This window comes from Carcharodon carcharias, chromosome 15, assembly GCF_017639515.1.
Source record: "Carcharodon carcharias isolate sCarCar2 chromosome 15, sCarCar2.pri, whole genome shotgun sequence".
Lineage (NCBI taxonomy): Eukaryota > Metazoa > Chordata > Chondrichthyes > Lamniformes > Lamnidae > Carcharodon > Carcharodon carcharias.
In genome coordinates, this window is record NC_054481.1 from 56,677,506 (window position 1) to 56,694,097 (window position 16,592).

The window sequence follows — 16,592 nt, forward strand, 5'->3', positions numbered from 1 at the left end:
ACACACATGCGCGAAAGAGAGCACTCCTGGCTGAGGGAATCCCCCCACCCCGCCCTCCCCGCCTGCACAGGGAGCGTATAGCGCTTCCTGGCGGATGTCACGATGGCATAAAATGGCAGCACACCCCTTGGAGGCGCACCTGCATGCGCCCGCTCCTGCACGTGCCCCCTGACAGGGGGTAAAATTCTTCCCTTTGTTAAGCTTCCATCAGGCAGGTTACGGGGAGAAAGTGAGAGAATAACACTAAGTGACTTGCTTATTCGGAGAGCCAGTGCAGACACGACGGACTGAATGGCCTCCTTCTGCACTGTCACAATTCTGTGATCCTGACCAAAATTAACAATTCCTCACCCGCCACCCATTCCTTGCAGTTGGAAGCCAGATAACTCCATTCAACATTAGAACTGGAGAGAACTCAGTGTAGCCCAGCAAAGTTAATTGAAAAGTAAAATACTGCAGATGCTGGAAATCTGAAATAAAAACAGAAAATGCTGGAAATACTCAGCAAGTCTAGTAGCATCTGTGAAGACAGAAACAGTTCACGTTTCAGGTTGATGACCCATTATCAGAACATTCTCTCCACAGATGCTGTCTCACCTGCTGAGCAGATCCAAAGTTGATTAAATCTATCTTCCCTCCAAACTCTAGGCCATTATGTGTAGTCCTGGTAGCTCGCACATCATACTATTTTGATTCATAGCTTAAATTACCATGTGCATTACAAAGATGATACCAGAATGGAGAGGTTATATCTATCAGCAAAGATTGAACAGCTGAAGCTTTTTTCTCTAAAAAAAAAAGTGAAAGCTGTTAAGAGGTAAGATTGTAATAGGGCTTGATAGGGTAAACATAGAGAAAGTGTTTAAACTAGTGAGGGAGATAAAATCTAGGGGCCATAAGTATGAGACATTCCAACAAGGGTGAGAGGTAAATGAACCAAAGCCAGGGTTCCTTGGAAGATGAGGAAGATAGAGAATATGATGAAACAAAAAATGAGGATGCAAGTTAGTTGAATTCTTCAACCAAGAACAAGGCCAAATACAATAAGTTCAGAGGGGATGTGAAGAGGAAAATAAGACTGGCAGAGAAAGAATATGAGAACAGAATGGCAGTTAACATAAAAGGGAACCCAAAAATCTTCTTCAGGCATGTAAATAGAAAGCATATTCTATGAGGTGTATTCGGGTATATTAGGAACAAATGGTGATCTATGATTTGAGGCACAGGGCAAGGCTAGAATACTGAATGAATACTTTAGTATCAGTGTTTACCAAGGAAGAAGATGCTGACAAAATATTGGTAGAAATGTTGATTGGAGAGGAATGCACAGGGTGAAAATTGATAGACAGGATGTACTGGAAAGGCTGGTTGTGGTTAAAGTGGATAAGTCACCTGCTCTAAATGGTTTGTATCCCAGATTGCTAAAGGAAGTGGGAGTGGAGATGATCTTCCAATCTTCCTTAGGTACGAGGGAGGTACCAGAGGATTAGAGAGTGGCAAATGTGATACCCTTGCACTCTGTCTTGAATAAGGACATTCCTAATAACTACAGAAATGTTTAACATCATTGCTGGGTAAGGTTTTAGAAAAATAATTATGGAAAACAATCAACAGACACTTGGAGAGGTTTGAGTTAATTGAGGAAAGCCAACACAGATTTGTAGAGGCAGGTCGTGCTTGACTAATCGGATTTTTTGATGAAGTAACTAAGAAGGATGATGGAGGAAATGCAATGGATGGTGTCTATATAAATTTTAAGAAAATGTTTGACAAAGTATTACATAAATGGCTGGTTAACAAAATTGAGATCTATGAAATAGGAGGGTCAGTGACAGCTTGGATAAAAAATATTGGCTAAAAGACAAAACTGCAAGTCATGGTAAATGGTTGTTTTTCAGATTGGAGAATGGTAGACATCTGCGTTCCCCATGGATCAATGCTAGGATCACTTTTTTTTGATATATATAAATGACTTGGACATTGGAATACAAAGTGAATACAAAATTTGCCAATGGTATACTTGAAGGTGTGGAAAACAGAGGATGATATCAGTTAACTGCAATAGGACATGGATAGGCTAACAGAAAGTGTAGACAATGGCAGATTTGATGCAGAGAAGAGTGAGATGATGCAGTTTGGCAGAAAGAATTGGAAGAGGCAATATAGAGTTAATGGCACAGTTTTAAAGAGTTTGCAGGGGCAGAGGAACCTGGGGATTATTGTGCATAGACCTTTGAAGGTAGCAGGACATATTGAGAGAATAATTAGCAAAGCATAGGACTCTTGGGCTTCATAAATAGAGGTATTGAGTACAAAAGCAGAGAAGTAATACTGAATAAAAGCAAAATACTGCGGATGCTGGAGATCTGAAATAAAAGGAAGTGCCAGGAAAACTCAACAGGGAGCATCTGTGGAGAGAGAAACAAGAGTTAACATTTCAAGTCCAATATGACTTTTCTTTGGAACTAAAGTTATGCTGAACCTGTGTAAAGCTTTGGTTAGGACACAACTAGAATATTGGATCCAATTCTTGTCACCACACTTTAGGAAGGATGTGAGGGCCCTTAAGGGTGCAGAGGAGATTTATCAGAATGGTTCCAGGGATAAGGGATTTTAGATGCAAGATTAGATTGGAGAAACTGGTGTTGTTCTCCTTGGAGCAAAGGAGATTGAGGGGAGATTTGATAGAGGTGTACAAGGTTATGACAGGTTTAGATAAACTAGACAAAGAAAAGCTGTTTCTATTAGCTACGTGTACGAAGACTAGAGAACACAGAGTTATGGTTTTGGGCAAGAGATATGGAGAAATTGTATAAGTGACTGGTAATGACCTGGAACCTGTTACCTACAAGGGTGGCAGAAGCAGAGACAATCAATGATTTCAAAAGGAAATTGGATGGGCATTTGAGGGAAATAAACTTGTAGGGCTACAGGAGTAGAGCAGGGAATGAGACTAACTGGATTGGTCTATATAGAGCTGGCATGGATTCAATGAGCCAATGGCTTCTTTCTGGGCTGTAATGACTCTGACTCAAATATATCCAAGAAGAAATTCAGGAGGAACTGCTTTATCCGGAGAATGTGGATCTCGTTTGCACGAAGAGTAGTTGAGGCAAATAGCATAGATTTAAGAAGAAACTAGTTAAGTACATGAGGGAGAAAGGAATAGAAGAATATGCTAATAGGGTTAGATGATGGGAAGAAACTCACGTTGAGCATAAACACCTGTACAAACCATTAGGTTCAAATGGTCTGCCCCGTACCTAAAATTCTATGTATTCTTGTTACACAATACCTTAAAGATGATGAATATAGTGATGAAATAGAAGAGGATATATTCGAGATTGAAGACCAAGAAGAGGCAGAACCTTTAAAGAAGCTCAAGATATCACCAAATAGACCTTCATCGTGTAAGTATTCCTGCAATTGGGTCACAGGTATTTTTATTGACAATTCCTTTATAAACAGTGTCCTTTTCCTTCATTTCTCCAATTTTTGCCTTCCTTCCTCCCAAAGAAGCTGATCCTATACTAGCCTTTGGTTCCATGGGCACTAGGTGTCCGTTGGTAAAGGAAGCAAGGGACTTGGTAAAGAAGTTACTAAACATCTTGCACAGATATAAGTCAAGGAATTACTAAACCTGACTTGCCCTAGGGATGTTAAAGACATCTGTGAGGAATCTCACAGGGTCTCAGATGTTTCTGTTACCGACATTAGACATACCAAGTGGAACAGGTCACTGGCTAGGATCACTGCCGTGGTTGCGGCACAGACGTTGAGAGTCCTTGATTGTTCGGTGATTGGAAAAAACACAGAAGTAATCCAACACAAGTACCTCATTTGCTCACCTGCTCCCAGGATAAGTCCCATATCAACAGGCCCTTTCATACAGTGTGAGTGACAAAATCAGATTGAGATATTTGCTTCCCCCACCCCCCATCACCAGCCCCTTCACCCCCCCACCGCCAACAACCACATGATGGCATTGATCAGTTGGGTTTTGGGACACAGAGATCAGAGGGAGGCAATCCTTGTCCGACTCATTTGAAATACCACCTAAAACAATAGAAGTACAACTGGTAGTGAAGTCATATGAAGTCAGTAATAAATTAACAAATATGAACATAAGAAATTGACAAGCAGGAAAAGACCAGCTGGTCCACTAAGCCTGTCCCTTTACCATGATGGCCAGAACGTCATGACAGCTCTCTCACAGTGAGTGTTCATTGTAGACTGGGCAAATTTGGTAATAGTTTAGTGGGTAAAACAACAGAAGATTTGTGGGAGGTGTTCAAAAATAATGTAAAATGGTATAGAACCAGTTTATACCTAAAGGGAAAGAGTTCTTGCCAAAAAAGACAGTCATGGACTGATAAAGAGGTAAGAGACAACATAAAACTAAAAGTAAAAAGCATATAAAAATGCAAAAGATAGCACAGATCCTGGTGAATGGGAAAGGTACAAAACACAGCAAAGGGTGACAAAGCATATAGTAAGAACTACAAAAAGGGAGTATGAAAAGAAACTTGCAAGGGATATCAAAATCAACACAGTAATTTTTACATTTCATATCATAAAAAGAGGGTGGTCAGAAGCAATTTGAGCCCCTCAAAACTAGTAATGTTGATATTGTCAGTGAAAATAAGGAAATGGCATACATGCTGAATTAGTACTTTCTGCCAGTATTCACCGTAGAGGAAGAGGTCAGCATGCCAGACATTTCAAATAAACTACCAATATTACCAAATCAGGGACTCAACAAAATTAATGGAAGCAAGGTAACAACAGTGGATAAATTAATGATTCTACAGAGTGATAAATCCCCAGGACCTTAGAATTGTAGCATAGCTACAGCATAGAAGAGGCCATTCGGCCTGTCATGTCCTTGCTGCCTCTTTGCAAGAGCAATTCATCTAGTGCCACTCCCCTCACCTTTTCCCCATAGCCCTGCAGATTTTTTTCCTTTCAGATAATGATCCAATTCCCGTTTGAATACCATTGTTGAATCTACCTCTACCATACTCTCAAGCAGTGTATTCTAGATTCAAACCACTGACTGCAGAATAAAGGTTTTCCTCCTGTTGCTGTTGTTTCTTTCGCCAATTACCTTAAATCTGTGCCCTCTGGTTCTTGCCTCAGGTTCTCATTCCTTCCGCCAATGGGAATAGTTTCTCTCTCTACTCTATCCAGAACTCTGGTTATTTTGAATACCTCTATCAAATCTCCCCTCAACCTTCTCATCTCCAAAGAGAACAATCTCAGCTTCTCCAATCTATGTACATAACTGAAGTCTCTCATCCCTGGAACTATTCTTGTGAATCTTTTCTGCACCCTCTCCAATGCCTTCATATTGTTCCTGAAGTGTGGTGCACAGAACTGGATGCAATATTCCAGTTGAGGCTGAGCCAGTGTTTTGTATAGGTTTATCACAACTTCCTTGCTTTTGATTTCATGCTCCTATTTATAAAGCCCAGACTCCTATAAATATTATTAACCACTCTCACAACCTTTCCTACTACCTTCAGTGATTTGTGCATACTAACATACGGGCATACAAAAGAGGAACAGAAGTAGGCCATTTGGCCCCTCGAGCCTGTTCTGCTATTCAATACGACCATGGCTGATCTGATTGTGGCCTCAACTCCACTTCACTGTCTACCATCTATATCCGTTGATTCCTTTGTCAATCAAGAATCTAACTTAACTCAGCCTTAAAAATATTCAATAATCCTACCTCCACTGCTCTCTGGGGAAGAGAATTCAACAGACCAATGACCCTTTGAGAGAAGAACTTTCTCCTTTAAATGAGAGCTGCCTTATTTTTAAACTGTGGCCCCTAGTTCTTCACTCCCACAGACCTCTCCCACAAGGGGAAACATCTCCTCAGTGAAGATCACATTTCATTATTCTAAATTGGAATGGATATAGGCCCACCCTGTTCAGTTGGTTTGTTTTTTAACCTTTTATTTATATTTTTATTTATTTTTATTCCTAACCCTTCCTCATGAGATAACCCTTTCATCCCAGGAATCAGCTGAGTGAACCTACTCTGAACAGCTTCTAACGCGATTATATCCTTTCTCAAGAAAGGAAACCAAAACTGTACACAGTACTCCAGACGTTGTCTCACCAATACCCTGTACAATTATAAGAAAACTTCCTCTTGCAATAAATAAAAGCATTCCATCTGCCTTCCTAATCACTTCTTGTACCTGCATACTAACTTTTTGTGATTGATTTTTGTGCACCTTCCAGGTTCCTCTGCTCATGCACCCCATTTAGAATTATACCCCGTATTCAACCCACATGAATCCCTTCCAACCGAAATGAATCACTTCACTCTTCTCTGCATTAAATTTTATCTGCCATGTGTCCACCCATTCCACCAACCTGTCATGTCCTTTTGAAGTTTGAACACTATCATCCTCACAGTTCATAATACTTCCAAATTTCATGTTATCTGCAAATTTTGAAATTGTGCCATTAACACCAAAGACTAGATCATTAATATATATCATGAAGAGCTGGGGTCCTAACACCAACCCCTGGGGAACTCCACGATATTTTTTTTTTCTCCAGACTTAAAACCAATCATCCAACACTACTTTCTGTTTCATGTCGCTCGGCCAATTTCATATCCATGTTACTACTGTCCCTTATATTCCATGAGCTCTAACTATTCCCACAAGTCTGTGATGGTTTGATCAGATGGTTTCTATCTCAATATTTTAAAGAAATAAATGAGAACATTTTGGATGCCCTAATTATAATCTTCCAGAGCTCTGTCAATTCGGGAACCATTCCTTTAGATTGGAAAATTACGCATTCCACTATGCTATTTAAGGAAGGTGACAGAAGAAAACTAGGGAATTATAGGCCAGTTTGCTTAACATCTGTTGGAAAATTTCTAGCATCTATAATTAAGGATAGGGTGTCTGATCATCTTGAATATTTTCAGCTGATCAGAGAGAGCCAGCATGGATTTTTAAATGGCAGGTCATGCCTGACGAATCTGATTAAATATTTTGAGGATGTGACTAAAGTAGGGAACTGAGGAATGGCTGTAGATGTTATTTATATGGACCTTCCAGAAGATATTTGATAAAATCCTCCATTAGAGACTTTTCGCTGAAGCTAATGGAATTGAAGGCAATTTATTGACCTGGTTAGGAAATTGTCGAAATGATAGGAAACAGAGGGTAGGAATCATGGGCTGGTATTCTAATTGGCAGGATGTAACAAGTGGTGCCTGTGTTAGAGCCTCAACTATTAATTGTAATCATTAATGGCTTGAACGATGGGATTGAAAGTCACATATCTAAATTTGCTGATGACAGAAAGATAGGTGAAGTTGTAAGCATGAGGGAAGCATGACATTACAAAGAGATATTGATAGATTAAGTGACTGGACAAAACTGTGACAAATGGATTTCAATGTAGGAAAATGTGAGGTTATCCACTTTGAACCTAAAAGTATAGAATAGGGTGCTTTCTAAATGGTGATGTCCAAAGAAAATTTAGGGTCCATGTGCACAGATCATTAAAATGTCCTGAACAGAGACAGAAAATACCCAAAAAGTCTAATAGAATTCTGGCCTTTATATATAGTGGAATCAAATACAGAGGGATAGAATTCATGCTTCAGCTATACAAAGTCCTGGTTAGGACACACCATGGAGTACTGCAAGCATTTTTTGCCACCATACTTTATGAAGGATATTTTTGGCGTTGGCAAGAATACAGCATACATTTACTAAAATGACATTTGGACTCCAAGGGTTAAACTACGAGGAGAGAATAAACAAATTAGGGTTGTATTCCCTGGATTTTTTAAGTAAATAGTGATTTGATTGAAGTATTCAAGATAGTAAGGGAAGAGATGGGATAAATTGTGAGAAACTATTTCTGCTGGTTATAGAATCGAGGACAAGGGGGCATAGTCTAAAACTTACAGCCAGTCTTTTCGGGAGTGAAATTAGCAAACACTTTTTCATGCAAAGCATGGGAGAAGTTTGGAAATCCCTTCAGTAAGCAACAATTGATGTTCAGTCAATTTTTATTTTAAAAATGAAATTGATAGACTTTTGTTCACCATATTAAGGGATTTGGGAAAAGGCTGGTATATGGAGTTAGATTGCAGTTTAGCCGTGATCGTGTTGAATGGCAGAACAGAGTTGAGGGGCTAAATGGCCTCCTCCTGTTTCCACCTCCCTCTGTTCCTATGTTTTCACCCATTCTCTGCAGCTCTGTAGTCTCAGAGGAGAGGCAAAACAAAGGAAGGAAAACTCCAGGGTCGATTTTTTTTAAAAAAACTTGTCTCTGGAAAATTTCTCTCTGACCTGCTCAGCCAATTGAAACAAGTCCAAGAGATCACATGGACCCTGTGTCTTTGATAAGGATACCTACTTCTATATGAAATTATTGCTGCCCCAGTCAGGAACCAGTCCGGCACCCTCTTGTCATATGAGAGTCAGAACCCACTTCATTAGCCACCAATTTATTCCATAGGCCCACAATTTCAGGGAAAAGGAGAATATCCTAACGCTTACAGTGATTAAATAACGGCTTTGGCATCCAACAATGCATATGGTTTTCTTCACTTCCAGCGAGGTCCAGCCGATACCTGCCTCAGACATCACAAGAAGTGGAATCGGACGATTCTGACAATGTCATTGTTGCTTCACCATCATGGCCACCGAAATGTCAAGACTCCAACTTCTAAAGGCGGGTTGTTCTACCCCAGGGTTCTGTCAATCATTCTGAACATTTATGGAGGTGGTTGGGGAGTCAAGGGAGTGATGAGGGAGCTTGTAGTTTTATAGGACTGCAGAAATCATGGTGTATGGAGTGGGTAAATAGTTAACAAAAGCTTAATCTTATTTTTGCATAAAATAAATAAAACAGATTATTGGATTTCATAAAAAGAGAAAATTCTGGAAATAATCAGGTAAAGCAACTTCTGTGCAGTGAGAATTTGAGTCTCAAAACAGGCTAAGTTTTCCCAAGGGGGCTGGGACCCCAATTTTGTGACCATATGCAGGTCCAGAGCCTCCACATGCCCTCAGCCTGCTTGCTGGAGTAACTATACGTGAGGCAACCTCCTAATTAGCTGCCTCCATATTCACCATTTAATTAAGGATGGTGGGAGGCCCAATAGTTGGGCCTGCAGCAATGGTCCAGATGACAGCCTCAACAGAACAGCTGAGCACCACTGGAGAAGAGCGAGACCTGGGGGCGCCTAAAAATGGAGGTGCTCACGAAGGTTTCCCACTTCAATAGTGAAAAAGATGTCAAAGTACTATGAGGGACTTCAGGATGGAGCGTTAATCCCACCAGACAGTGCCTTCAGCTGCTCCTGGACCCCTGTGAGCGTTGCAGCCCCTTAATGCTGCCAACTAATTCAGCCACCCATTGCCAGCCAAGAGGGTTGCTTCCAACTCAGAAGGCGGCCTGTTGCTGGGTGGTTGTGGGGGAGTTGTAACACTGCAGTAAAATGGCCTGTGAATGGGGCCAAAATTGCCTGCTCACCTCCAAGAAGCAGGGTACCAATTCACCTGGCAGCTTGACCCCAGAAAGTCGAGTGCAAAGCAGAACAGAATCAGGAGCTGCCCTGACGGGGATTCCTGCTACATTTGCGGTCCCCCACCTTCAAACTCATCTCCACAGGGCTGGAATAATTCAGTCTGACACTTGAGGTCAGTGATCTTTCATTGGATCTCACAAAAGGTTTGATGAAAGGTCTTCAACCTGAAACGTTAACTCTGGTATTCTGTCCATAGATGCTACCTGACCTGCAGAGTATTTCCAACATTTTCTCTCTCCTTCAGATTTCCAGCAATTGCAATATTTTGCTTTTGCTTCACTCATTTAATAATTTTCTTTTCAATTCCTGCCTCTGTTCTGGAAACTGCCCCTTGTGATGTAAAAGGGGTAGATTCTCCAGGACTGCACTTTGACACAATATTGCACCGTCACTTTGAAATGAAGCAGCTCTGTAGTATGTATAGCACCAGCTATATCACCATTGAGTTCTGCACAGGTTGGTGTCTAAAGGCTATGACAGAAGTGTTGTGGCTGGAACCTCATAGGTCATTGTATCAATCCTTGCACTTCCATTCTTGTGCTCAATACCTATCCAGCTTTGGGCACTGGATTTTTCAACCAACCAAAGTTGTGATGTACTATTTGGTCGTGGGTAAAATCCTGCTCCTTTAGCCCTCAACAAACAAGTAATTTTTTCTCCACCTCTAGAACTGTAATTGTTGATCATTTTAATTCTACGCAACAACCTTGTTGGTTCCAGAAACAAGTTTTGAAATAAAAGCAGAAAATGCTGATTATGAACATATAGCAGATATGCATCCAACATCTGAAAGTTTGAGCCGTATTGTACAATTACCAAATCCTGTTGCCTTTTACCAGAGTGTGCGCAAGGTGTGTCTTTCCCACCTTCAGAAGCAGATTGTTGTATATTTTGTTGCACAAATCTGAAATTGCTTGGAAACTAGTTCCAAAATCAGAGAAAGTATTGACGCTTTGTGTCAGCCAATCATGTCCATTCTGGCCAGGACTTGTGGTGTCACCAAAAGCAGAATTATTTAAATAGAGAAGCTCAAACTACACAAACATAACTTGTGGGTGAAGATTCTCCCAGAGTCACCGAAAAAAGTATGATTATTTCTCTAGTGAAGTGCAGTCAGTGCAGGATAATTACAGCATTCAAATTAAATACGTAAAAATCGATCCCAGTTACATACACAACTGTGTAGTCTCCAAGTGTGATTGGTCAGGGAATTACCCAATAATCTCCATGCTGGCCAGGAATACTATTGTCGCTACATGCACCTTTGAAAAGATTCTAAAGTTTAGTTCATAAACTGCAATCTGACACGAATCCTACAGACTAGGGCCAGAACTTTCTGTTTGGTGTGCGGGCTCGCGACTGACATGCACAAGCATAATATGTAATAGTCAGCTGCGCGCCCAATAATTGAAAGGCCTATTAAGGCCATTAACGAGCTAATTAACTTGAAATTTACGCTACCCATCGAACCTAATGGTTGGCGAGCAAGCGAAAAGGCCAAGCGGCCTTTACATTTTTTACCAGGCCCACTCTCCCTCCTCCCCCCACCCACACAGGCAGCGCTCAGCACTGCTGCTTGCGATCCATGCAGGGCAGGCTTTAATTGGCCCACCCACGTGAAATAGCGGTGCGGAGCCGATCGCAGGTAGCAGTTGGCTTCCCGACCACCCCAGCCCGGTCCCACCGAGCCTGCCCGACTAGGGAAAAATTCTGGTTTAGGAATATTATTTGGAAAAGTAGCATCAGATTTGGAACTTCATGCATTTGATTTGAATACTTGTCACCAGGAAATGTCATGCAAAGTAACATGCAGTGTTACAGTGCAGCAGGACATATACCTGTTCCCACGTGAGCCACACAGAGCGTGGACACCAGATAGCTCCCTGCATGGGGACTGTAAAATATTAAATTGTGATGCCATACTAGATGGGTATTTAACACCTCACAGTGGTAACCAAAATGGACATGTGCAAGATTTAGAAATGTGCTGGAGAGAAAATAGATTATGTGCTTATCATTCAAGGGTAAATAGTTTGATATAAAGTACTTGCTACCTTTCTCATTTCTGTGCTTGGTGACATTCTTTTCTATGTTTTGGAAGTGGTGTGCATAGTGTTTCTTTGAATCATTCTTGGGATACATGCATCACTGGCAGGACCAGAAGTTATTGCTCATCCCTAATTTCCCTTGAGATGGTGGTGTGTTGCCTTCTTCCGCTGCACGATGTTACTAACTGTGGTGAATGTGCTGTTTCAATGCTGTTAGGCAGGAAATTCTAAGATTTTGATCTAGTGGCAGTGAAGAAACCATACCTGTCCCAAAGTATTAGACTTGAAGGAGAACATGGAGGTGGTGGTGTATCCATGCTGTCCTTGCCCTGCTTGTTAGTGGAGGTCATGGGTTTGGGATGTGCTGCAAAGAAGCCTGGGTGAATTTCTGCAGTGCATCTTGTAGACAGCACATACTCAAGCCACAATGTGCTGGCTATGGAGGAATGTATAAGGTGGTGGATAGGATACTGATCGAGCCAACTGCTACGTCTCACTATTAAACTTCTTGAGTGCTGTTGGAGCTGCATCCAGTCAAATGGAGAGTATCCCTTCACATTCCTTGTTATGCCTTGTAGGTGGTAAAGAGACTTTGGTAGTGTGGAAGACTGTGTATTGGTATTTTGGGAGATTTGCAATGAGAAAATTGGGTTAAGAAGTTAAGTTGCATCTTTTGAACAACATTTCCTAAATGTTTTATAATGTTTTATAATCAACTGTGCCTTGTGATTTATAGTGAGAGGGTGATATTTATGGAATTTTCAGACTCTTCTCAATTGTTATATTTATGATGCATAATTTGTGCTGTATTTTTGTAACATATGATTTATTTTTAATTTTTATTATAGATAGAAACTTGAAATAAACTTCCTTTTCATATTTTAACAATATTTATGTACTATTTAAGGAGTTTCATTGTATATATTTAGTATATGCATTCAAATGAAATCTAACCTAATTGACCTTTAAACATGGTGGAGTGGCGAAATTGTCTAGTCCCCAAAAACGGGCACAGATAATACGATGCACGATTAACCCCCATCCATTGATTGCAATGCAGGCAGCACATCAACTTTATGAATGATCTCTGAGTCCAGCCAGCATTAACTGTGCTGTTCATATTATCAGGGGACCAGCATCATGAATGTGCAGTGTTTCTTAAAGCTAGCCTGCACCTTTTAAAGGGGAGGTGCACTTCACAGGTAGCATTAAGAACCACAAAACAATTTAAGACTGCAGTGAGAATTGTATATAGGTTCCCTGGTAGTAGCTCTGAAATGGTAGCTGGAATTAATGCTGAGATTAGACATGCACGTAGCAATGGTTTTAATAGGGGATTTTTAACATTCATATAGATTGAGTTAAACACAGGAGAACAGTGGGAGGTGTTCAAAAAATACAGAATGTGATATGAAGCCAATTTATACCTCTAAAGGGCAAGAATTCTACTTGTCAACAAAAGACAATCAGGGACATCTAAAGCGGTATGAGACAAAGAAAACTAAAAGATAAATATTATGGACAAAAGGGGCATCAGTTCAAACAGCACTGATTTTTCCTCTCAACACCCATTGTTATGACCACAGCAGATGTTAACTGCTGCACAACCAAATCCAAGAGGGAAGCTTGATTTACAAGCCATATCCTTTTTTTGTATTCTGAAAATGAGAAGAAAACATACTAATCTTAGCAGCAAGAAGTCCAGTAAAACCTTTGGGATTCTAAAAATGAAAAGTAAAAGTTTTATGAACAAGAATAAAAGAAAACTTAAGCACACAAGATTACAGTTACGCAGTTAAAATTAGTCTTACAAAACATTTCCCCAAAAAGACACTCAACTTGATCAGACCCTCAAGTAAACACCTTCCAGGCAACACTCCCTGATAGATATTTAACTATAAAATCTAGTAATATTATCCAAGGAAAACTGCTGTAGCTTTAATACAGGTATACCACATAACCTCTTAAACTCCCTCCCATTCTACTGTGCAAATCCAAAACTTCAGAACAAGACTGCTTTTTTCAGCCCAAGACTTTACTGGCTTGACTGGATGGCTGATTCAAATTACAACTTATCCTCAGCCTAGAGCTGTTTCCAGGAGACCTTCCTCACATAACCAATGGCCCACAGCTACAGCTAACAACCAACAGCTACCTTAAGCTTTCCACAGTAATTCTAAAATACTCTTTTCCTCCTTTCATCTCAGGTTCCATTGTTCTCACACCTCTTTGATACTCAATCCCTTCCAAATATAAAATCTTACATGTTTCTATTTTGTCTCTGCTTTTGGGTCAATAAAATATAATATACCCTCTTCTATTTACCTATGGAACTCCTGCAAGATGCAAACATGTTTCTTGGCATCCCTGACTTCCCTTTCAAATGAACTCTCAACTTATCTAAAAATGCAAATGTTAGATCCAAACTATTCACTTGTACCTCAATCCCACATAGTATCTTATTACAAATGCGCAAACCTAATGCCTCTATCCTTCCATGTTTTAAACATTCCCCCAGACAATCTGTCTTCCAGTAACCTTTCCCCAGCTTAATGAAATCATTTACATACAAACACGACCTTCTTCACAGGATAACACAACATTCCCAAAAATATTTTTTTAAAAATCCATTTTCCCACCATCCATAAACAGAAGGTGTTTTGAATTGTTTTTTTCCTTCTTAATAAGTGGTGGCATATTTCCCAACCCCTCAGTTTTTCTGCGATCCAATTTCTACTAATAACCCCACAGCAAACTTGCAGTAGGATTAACTTAGAAGCTTAGTTTATTGCACACATTCAAAAATCACAAAAAGACTCCACAACTTCCCCCTCCGCACACAGAGTAAAGAGGAGGAGAAAAAAAAGGCTTTACAGTACAGAGATCACAGAGAAAATCAATATTGGTTTACATGAGGTCCAGAGTCCAGAACCAAAGTCCCATGAGGAATTCCTTCATGGAGGTCGGCAGGCTGAAAACCGGTGTTGTAAAACTCTTTTTTCCGGTGGTGTTGATGTCACAAAATGAAATATGCACACAAAGATGAATCATTTTTTGTAGACAATGGTGCAGAACTTACAGCAGAGTCAGGGTAGATGGGGCCTGGTGTCCAACCTGACCAGAGCTGATTCTATACTTCTGTATGGCCTACTAGTCAGATGTTAAAGCAGCAGAAACAAAAACAGAAAATGCTGGAAAAACTCGGCAGGTCTAGCAGCACCTGTGGAGAGAGAAACAGAGTTAATATTTCAGGTCTGTATGACTCTTCTTCAGAAGGGTCCTCGGACCCTTCTCAGGTCATATGGACTCGAAACGTTAACTCTGTTTCTCTCTCCACAGGTGCTGCTAGACCTGCCAAGTTTTTCCAGCATTTTATGTTTTTGTTTCAGATTTCCAGCATCCGCAGTATTTTGCTCTTATCATTTATATTAAAGCAGCAGACTGCGCTTGCAGCCTAGGAAGGCAATATTAACCTGTTCAACAAGCCAGAGTCTTAGGTCATGTGAGCTTACTTCGCCACAATATCTTCAACAAAGAATATCCAATGTCTGGAAATTGGCTGTGTTTCAGGCTGATAACGTCTCAGCCATTATGGGTTGAAAGAGGTGCTATTTGTTGAGGGTCTGGTTTTTGGGAATTCATTGTCTCCCTGGACACACTGACTCCACTGCCAAGCCTGGGTTATCCAATACAAATGGCTTTGTGTAGCTTCCTTTGAAGTTGGGCTGTGCAGTCCCCAGGTGATCTGTTAATAGCTCCTCAGAAATAACAAGGTGTGACATTTCTAAAACTACAAAGTGGCTTCTTTTATTCTGGGGTCTTTTAAACAATAACTCTCAGACAGAGGGTCAGCCATCATAGTGGTCTTTGTTCAGCCGAAAGGTCCTATTTAAAATTAAGAAATAGCCATGAGGATATATTTTTATAAAAACATAGTGTTAGGTTCTGTTCCATCACAGTCTTTCTGCCCTCTGAGAAAAAAAATGGATTCTATTTCATTTTTTAAAATGATATGGTCTTGTGAAAGAAAAGCAAGAAGGAAAGAGGTGGCATTCATTCTCTCATTCACACTGGAAAGTCACAATCACAACTTGCAGGGCCAATGGCAGTTCTCTGCTGCATTTTTGAAGTTTAAACCTGGGATAGGGCGTCAGAAAGGACATTGTCTTTTCTTGGGATGTGGAATGTTTAGATGACCTGGGAAGATTCAAAATCTATCTTCATTGGGGCACCTATTCGGCGGTTAGAGCTCTGAATTATTCACTGTTGGGAATCAGGCATAAGCAAAGTCATTATTTTCAGAACTCAGTGCCTATCTAAATCCTGATTAGATAACTTCTAAAAGGTCTGGAGCTTTACAAAATGGTTAGCTTTCAGGGGTTTAATAATGGTCAAGCTGTTCTGGGCTATCTGCAGGGGAATGCTAGATATCTCACTCGGTGAGTGCAAGGTCTTTTGATCGTATGGCTGAGCTGCTTTTATCCAGTTTAACTCCTCCCTGTGCACCTTGGTAACTTGTAGGTTCAATTGTTCAAACCCAGGCACTGTGGTCAAGCTGAGTGTCAAAAGATTGGGTTTTTTTTTAATGGGTTTTTGGCCTCTCTCAGGGCTTCCGATTCAGTGTCCAACTCAGGCACGAGCACAATTGAGGTGTTCCAGTTGCTGTTGCTAGGTGCTATGGATTGACACTACAACAGGTGGGTAATCTTCTCCTGAACTTGAGCCAAACTTTCTGGGTCTGGATGATAGGAAGACTGTCTTCTGAAAGAGATCTCTCCCACATCTATACCAGGTAGGGCTACAGTGATGCAGCCAAGTGGGTTGTCACAGGTCACTTTAAATGCTGCAGAAAGCTCTGTCAGTTGCCTTACAATTTTGCATTAAGGTGAGTGAGTATGGGGTCCAATCTTGTTGGAATCCCTCTGCTGGTCAGTTGGATAGTCAGAGTTTCAAAGTGGGCT

General features: G+C 40.7%; 1 protein-coding gene across 2 annotated transcripts in view; it reads left to right on the plus strand.

Moving 5' to 3' along the window:
• The window catches only part of iqce (IQ motif containing E), a 105,804-nt gene extending 93,369 nt beyond the window's left edge, over nucleotides 1–12,435 (plus strand). For both annotated transcript variants that reach the window (XM_041207173.1, XM_041207174.1), the window contains 2 exons: nucleotides 3,303–3,410; nucleotides 8,607–12,435. In XM_041207173.1, the coding sequence (XP_041063107.1) occupies nucleotides 3,303–3,410; nucleotides 8,607–8,722 (224 nt within the window). In that variant the 3' untranslated portion in view covers nucleotides 8,723–12,435. The remainder of the gene's footprint in view (nucleotides 1–3,302; nucleotides 3,411–8,606) is intronic.
• The last annotated feature ends 4,157 nt before the right edge of the window (nucleotides 12,436–16,592 follow it).